At 38.6% G+C, this 7,631-nt stretch overlaps 1 protein-coding gene across 1 annotated transcript; it reads right to left on the minus strand.

The window, feature by feature from the left end:
• Positions 1 to 26: 26 nt before the first annotated feature.
• LOC139819636 (uncharacterized) lies at positions 27 to 7,495 on the minus strand. The gene is made up of 10 exons (XM_071789139.1): positions 6,891 to 7,495; positions 4,918 to 5,030; positions 4,500 to 4,712; positions 3,424 to 4,298; positions 3,050 to 3,181; positions 2,726 to 2,841; positions 2,486 to 2,631; positions 2,216 to 2,334; positions 1,567 to 1,900; positions 27 to 1,340 (listed from the first exon to the last, which is right to left on the minus strand). The coding sequence occupies exons 1-10, from the start codon at positions 6,895 to 6,897 to the stop codon at positions 549 to 551; spliced, it is 2,847 nt and encodes a 948-aa protein (XP_071645240.1). The 5' UTR covers positions 6,898 to 7,495; the 3' UTR covers positions 27 to 548.
• Positions 7,496 to 7,631: the final 136 nt, after the last annotated feature.

The following is a 7,631-nucleotide window of genomic DNA, read 5'->3' on the forward strand; positions in this document are numbered from 1 at the left end:
CAATCTGTTTGCGAGGCTAGGCACTCTGTAAGAAACTTTGTCGTCGAGTTACATCAATACCGATACAATGAAGCAGGGAGTACCTAGCCTACCAAAACAGGCCACATAATTAATACATTTGAGACAAGAGAGAACTTAAAAAAAACTTTTAAAATAATATTACAATGAAAGAAAATATGCGAGTAAAAATCCGCATAAGAATGGTTTGTCTCGAATGTGTGTTAATAGCGTCCACTTATTTATATCTGTAATAACAACGATTAATTTACTAAAAATATTACTTGCGAGTACCAATGTTATCATAGCTTATTGAATTAGTGAATAAAAAATTAATTGTCAATGCAAAAGTGATCATGAAATTTTTAAACAAATTCCATGAAACATACCGTTACGTATCAAGCATAAAACTTTAAAATGATATCATTTCTCAGGTATGATCTCTCAAGAAGTTTTCTATTCAAACCGACACAACAGGATGAAATGATTAATTATAATATAGACGCAATAAGCCTCATTGTAATGCATGAACTGTATGAGAAATAATGGTATTACGTCGCGCGAATAATCGGATTACATCGAAGAGAGACGTCATGAAAAGACCGCCTCGGCAGACGACCGCGATATCGACAATAATGTTGTTCGCGATAACGACGTGATTCTCTGTTACAATCCTTCGCTTTATCATGAACCACAATAGGATTAACGATCCCGTAGAAACAATTCGCGTCTTCCTCAGAGCTGAGCTCGCCGTGAAATTTGTTTAAGCGACTCCTTGGCTCGCCGAGGGCTTCTAAAGCCGTGGAATCCATCAACCAACCGTAAAGAGATCCCCGAATGCGACGATTTCCAACGTGATGGATTACGTCATCCCTGAATTTCTCATTAACTTCCCGCCGGCATTGCTCGCAAATGAAAGCCTTTTCCTTATCGGACGAAATACGGTACCAGTCGTTAAGATGAAATTTTCTCGGCGGAGGATCCGAACTCTTCGTGGGTGGGACGTGACGCGAAAAGTATTGATACGGCGTTTCTAGTAACGCTCGGTTCGACTCGCAAGAAAAAGCGCGCGACAATCTATCGTTGACGATGCTCGATCGAGGTTTACGCAAATACTTCCTCATGACATACCGGTTGCTATCGTTTTTACTTTTCTCCCGCAAGCTCACTTCCAGTTGCGCAATGCGATGCTCGAGTCGCGTGCGTTGTGCCTGTGCGCGATCCTGCTGATCCTCCAGCAGCTTCACCAGCTTTTCCAGTCGCATCACTTGCATCTGCTTGCCCTCTAGCGTGATGTACAATTCCTGGATTGCCTCCGTCTTTGCCGCAATCTGCTTGTTGATCTGAATATATGAAAATTTAAAAAACTATTAGAATACAATAGATTTAAATCGTAATCAAATCCCGAGAAATATGACCTACATAACGAAAATTATTCATCAAACCGGAAGATTTGAGATATATTATTATTTCAGTTCCCATAATTTGGATTAAGAATGGATTAAAAGGATTGAACTTATTATATGAGAAGATTAGAAAGAAGGCTATATAGGGAACGTCGAACATTACTTCATCGATATCTTCGTAGTTTTCGTTAGGATTTGCCGCGTTTGCCTGCTTCCCTTTAAGAAGGCTTAACAGCTCGTCCCGGACTTTGAGGAATTTGCTTTGTTCGCGCATCACTCGATCGCGCTGCTCCAATTCTAGTTGCTTCTGCGTCAGGGTGGTCTCTAGCTCTTGGTTCTGCTGAATAGCCTCGGCCAAGCTGTTCCGCAAGTCGCTAATCTGCTGCTGAAGCTCCATCGTGTCAAGTCCCTGGGCTTTACCATTTTCTTTCAATCTCGCCTGAAGGCGATGCTGAATCTCGGCTAAGTCGTTCTCCAGCACCTCATTTCTCTCTTGCCTACGTAGTAAAAATTGAGAGTCTGAATTCGAAACTAACCAACTCTTCAAAAGCAAAAATCAAAACTGAATTAAACATATTTTTTTTATCCAGGAATGTGAAAGATCGTTGTAATGTAAGGAAATAACGATCTAGCTTCTATGCTAATACATAACGTAGAACAGAAAGAATCATTTTAATTATAAATATATTTTTAGAAACCATGTTTGACTGTATTTGAAATGGAAATATTTATTTTCCGTTGTATGTTCAGAGATATTTTAAATGGTATTCAAATATTTGATATACCAAATCTAACATGATATTGAAACTTACTCGAATCTAACAATCTTCTGAAGCCGAGCGTGCTCCAGCATCAGGTTCTGAAGATCATTAGTCTTGGCTACGAGTTCGGCAGCCAGCCTATCCTTCGTCTCGTCTTCGTTATCATGGCTCTGTAGGCGAATGAAAAGGACGATTAATTGAAATTAATTTTGTAAACGACCTATCGGAGACGAAGATCACGGTCTAACAAGTGTGGGAAAGCGAATCGAACGGTTCTTAGTTCTTATACAAGCAGAGATTCCGAAAGTAATGCAAACTAACGGCCGCCTGATGCATCACAGCGACAATTTCTTGCTTCTCCCTCTCGAGTTGCTCGATCTTTTCCCTCTGTCTTTCTAGCTCGGCTCGGGCCGCCATGAGATCATTATACAAGCAAACCTCGTTCTCCGTGTGATTATTATCTGAAGCTTTGACCAGCAAATATTATAATTGTGTCAATATTTCGTTCAAAATGTAAACGAGAAATTTTCTCGATACTTTGAAATTGCTAAGCTTACCTACCTGTGACAGCAATATTATTGCTCTTCTCACTCGCGAGATCGCAGAGCAGCTGGCTCTTCTCTTCAAGATGTTTACAACGTTCTTCCATTTCAATTAGAGCATTTTCGGCTTCTTGTCTACAATAAATGTAATGTTAGAATTAATTATAGTGAAATTTTTTTAGAAAAACTTCTCGCGAATTTCCCGAATTTATCTAATTCTTATTATCCATGTACATGAAATATATTAGAATAATATAATAATTATACAATTATTTTTCTTCAAAGATAACATTGAAAGACAAAACTAATAGAAATTCTTAAAGGCGGCGAACCTATAACTCACCTTTTTTCTCTCTCTTCTACCAACTCTGCGTTCAAATTTCGTTCGTTCGTTTCAAATTTTACCGATAACTCTTTAATAGTAGCATTTGCTTCCGCTTCCTTGCGAACCATCTTTTCTTTGAGCTCCAGCATCCTAAGGAAGGCAACTTTAAGAAAATACAGAATAAAAGAGATCAATCTTACCTTTATTCAACCTCATTATCTAGCTAAAGATAATAAGTAATTTTTCAAAGCTTTTTAATAGAAATTTAATTTTATTTAAAAAAAAAGCTTTCCTTATTTATCCATCACTTAAAATTAACACTAGGCTTTTATACTTCTTAAAGGTCGAGATTAAAAGGGGCCGAGAATTCGGACGGAATTAAAAAGGACAACCGTGACTCGAAGCTGTCGCGCTGCTTCTCCATCTTCGCCATGAGGCCCTCGCTGCTCTTCATCGCCTTGTGGATATCCTTCATTCTCAGCTCCATTGCCTGGTCCTTTTGCTTCAACTGAGCCTCCAGTGACTTCTGCAGCTGTTGCGATTTTACCTCTTCGTTAGCCACGTGCCCCTCCAGCTCGCGAATCTTCGCCCGCGCCTTTTGCATCTGCAGCTCCATCGTTCTCGTCCTGTCCTTCCCTTGATTCGCCTTGTCACGCTCCGCCTTGAGCTCCTCCAGCGCGACGCTCAACTGCTCCTGCAGCAGGTCCCCGCGATCGACATTCGGCCTCTCCTCCTTCACACGCCCGCGATAATTATCGTATTCGCTACGCAGACTCGAGGATCTCATCGCGAATTCGGCGACGAAGTCCTTCTGGACCGTCCTCAGATCGTCCAGCTGCGTTCTCATCTCCTCGTTGTCTCGCGTGAAGTTCGCCCGCTGCGCGTCCACCTCTGAATAATCCACCAGCACGTTGCCCACCTCGTCCTGTCGACTCGATTCTGTCAGCCAGGACTTGACGAGGGACGCGAACGACGAGCTCTTGTCCAGAGCGCGTTGGCAGATCTCTTGGGAGCGGTCGCAGAGATTCTGCAGCTGATCTTGCAACAGCGACACACCGATTATCACCGACTCGTCCATGCAGATTGGCTCCCGCTGCTCGGCGCAATCGTGTCGCGAGCTTGTCTCGATCGGCGTCGGCGAGCTTTGTTTGGGGCACTCCACTTGAGGCGATCTTAGTTCCTCGATCTTGCCCGGATCCTTGCCGCCGGCCGCGATTATCTTCTCCCGCAGATTCGACATCTCGTCATACAGATCTTGCGCGATTTTCTGCAGACACGCAACGAAGGAGAATGTTACAAGAATGTTTACCTCTTTATACTTCATCCTACTTTTATTTTGAATACTGTTCAAGTTTCTAATTTGATACATTCAAAAAAAATTACCAAAAATTCTTCAACTACAATCGCATAATTACAATTATCTATGAGAACTCGTTTTTAGGGAGAATCAATGTCGATCGATAGTTACTTGCTTATCGACGAGCGTCTTTTTCAGATTCGTGTATCGCATTCTTTTTGAACTGTATTGTATTTCCAGCTGACGCTTCTCCGCGGGGACCGCGTTCGTCGGCTTTCTAGACGGCAACATACTCAGGGTCTTCGTGCTTGGTCGACGAGCGGAGTTGTTGGAGCTAATCCCGCTGGAAGTCTCCTCGTACGTTGGATGACTCATCGAGTCGCCCTGTAATCACGTTTGACAGGCAGTGATCAAGTATCGAAGACATGTCTCGTAAATTACAATAAATAATTGTTTTAAATTAAGATTTATTATTGTGAATATTGACGATCGACGTTGCATTTGATTTGATGAGAGGTGAGGGCATTGAATCTTTTTTTATTATACACAAAGCTATTTAGCGATGCATTGCGCCAAATAATTAACGTACTTGCATGCCATTTCGTCCGCAGTGAGTTGTTGGAATTCTACTCTTAATTTTATTTCCAGTACTCAACGTAGATTTCTTTGAAGTATTTGACAATGGACGATCTTCCGCTTTTTCTATAAAGATATGAGAATATAAATAAATATGCTTTTTATATATATACTAAAACAATTACGAATTTTACGTAATACTACAGAAAATATGTTGTACAATTTGTTCTTTTTTAGTTATATTCTACAATTTTCTAAATGTCTTTTATTTTCTCGCTTTCTTCAACATATCGCGAAGATATATTTCTTTCCTTTTAAATACGAAAAGTGTAAAAAGATGCGCATAAAGAGAATATATGTATAAATGCAGAGAGAGAGTACCCCCGTATTAAACTTTGACAGTCAGCATTAATATTTGACATAACCTTCGTATAATATTTTAATATAATTATTTTAGAATAAAATTATTTTCAATTAGGACTATGATATTTAGTTTAAAGTAGATCTTTTCCAGTAGATTACTCAGTCATGATTATTTTAGTAAGATTATTTTTTTATCCGAAAATAAAAGTAAAATAAAAGTAATATAGCGTTGATTATTCAGGATTTCTCTAAAATTCTTTCTGTCATATATAGTTACAAAGAGCATGCTGATGCACGAACGAGAAAAGCGTACGAATTCGCAGCAGTATCGCTGTCGACGTTAAATATTACATTTTTTTTTCTATTTCACATCACAGCTTCGGAATGTGCAATGACAGAAATGCAAAGATCGCAGTTTCGTGTTTTTATATCAAGAGTTTTATGTATAACGCGAAGCAACCTGAAGGATTTATCGCGACCGCTTCGCTCAGCATTATCCCGGCTCCTTTTCACGGTAATGTGGCGCGATCGGTGACAGTTGGATTTGCAAATGGATCTGTGAAACTTTCGAGAGGGATGACTTCGGAGGAGAGTTTTAATTTCGTAGTCTTGTTGGTTGGACAGAGCGAGACGACCGAGCGTTAACATTGGTTCATGTGAGACAGTCGACGACTTCGAGGTGTTTCGAAATCGCGATTGATTTTACATTGGACGTCTATGCGACGCTTTCGATGATAAAATATATATGGCTGCGGTAAAATCGATCAAAAATCTTTTTAAAGTGGTATGCATTGGTTTTAATAATTAAATTTGTAGAATATTCTGGGATTAATCTTTAAATTAAAGTGCAACGAGATTTACGAAAATAAATAATTTTATACGAGTATATTTAAAAAATCTAAGTAATTAAAAAAAACTCGTAATGTTGGCGATAAAAACTATATAGAATAATTTAATTTTCTTTTTGTAATAAAAAATAAAAATTAAGTATAAATAAGTAAAAAACGGTATGTTTCTCTAATTCGTTGGCATGAAATAAAATAAATATTTGTCGAAAAATAAAGCGATATTATGAACAATGAAAAATCGTGCTTTTTTTGTGATGTACACGCGCTTTTATTAAGTTTCTCGGAGCGGGAAAACACATGTTCGTAGAAACGGCTGGATTATGATAGACATGCGGCGCCACTCTAATTGCCAAAAACCGAGACAAGAGTTTCGTCACGCTCCAACAAATAAAGCAATTCAGCAGTAAACAAGGTCAAGTCAATTAGTCGGCTTATTCTTAATTCGGCCTCTTCCACAATAGCACAGTGGATTAATTATTAATACACTTTTTAGAAACGTCACGAGTTCGCAATTTGTTACATAATATGATGCAATTGACAACTTTGTACGTTTTGGACTAGCGGCAAAGTTATCAAACACGTTGGAAAAATTATTGAAAAAAGACTGAGCGCTCCGAGAGATGAAAATCGGAAAAAAATAAACTGTTGCTTTTCGCTTTAACTTTTTAGGTATGTTGCAGCTCGAACGAGAACGGTTGAAATCGTTGACAGCTAACAGATACAAGAAACCGATAGGAATTACGAACAAATTTATATTACGAGATACTTTACTTACTGAACATTGCGAAACCATACTTCCACAAACAATCCTCCGTTTTCTTTCTCTCGCTGGAAGGAAATTTACGAGAATGTCTGAAATTGAAAATTTCAGAATTATGATTGCAAACATCACATAGCCGCTGTAAAGTTAATTTATATCACTGCGTATCCACGGTAGTAATAAGCGCAACAGCCTCTCTCCTCTTCTTTTCCTGAATTTATCTGGGCATCCCGCATTGTAAATTTGTACAATAACATATATACACCTATGCATTTGTTTATCACACCTATGCAGATGCTTTTAAGGTAAACCATTTTTAAGTAATCTCTTGATTTTAGACAAACTTTTTCGCAAATTGTCGTCAATCATTAATTGAACTTCGATAGATTTTGATATGAATAATTAATTAGAGAATATCGTTATATATCATATAGAATTTCAATTCTTTACTAAAAAAAGAATATATTGTTTTTTATTGTAAATTTATCTGTTAGAGATATTACATTAAATTTTAAAATTTTAATGGCACAAAAAGATAACGAAATAAACATATATTCGCTATATAAGATTCAGCAAGCGATCACTGTGTACAACAAAATTAGTATAAGACCCATAATTATAACACGACCGATTTAAACAATCAAAATAATTCTAAAGTGTTGTGTGCCCACTGCCCTGAGATCATCGCGAGGAGAAAATCTACTCGGAGCGCGTCGCGCGCCGCGCACGCCCGGCTGCCTGAAGTAGTAACGGTCC

The sequence above is a fragment of the Temnothorax longispinosus genome, chromosome 9 (assembly GCF_030848805.1).
Source record: "Temnothorax longispinosus isolate EJ_2023e chromosome 9, Tlon_JGU_v1, whole genome shotgun sequence".
Lineage (NCBI taxonomy): Eukaryota > Metazoa > Arthropoda > Insecta > Hymenoptera > Formicidae > Temnothorax > Temnothorax longispinosus.

Excerpts from the sequence above, each read along its gene's own strand:
- LOC139819636 (XM_071789139.1), bottom strand. Across the intron at positions 4,713-4,917 it reads GCGGACGAAATGGCATGCAA|GGCGACTCGATGAGTCATCC; the intron begins GTACGTTAATTA and ends ACGTGATTACAG. Across the intron at positions 1,341-1,566 it reads ACTACGAAGATATCGATGAA|ATCAACAAGCAGATTGCGGC; the intron begins GTAATGTTCGAC and ends TCATATATTCAG.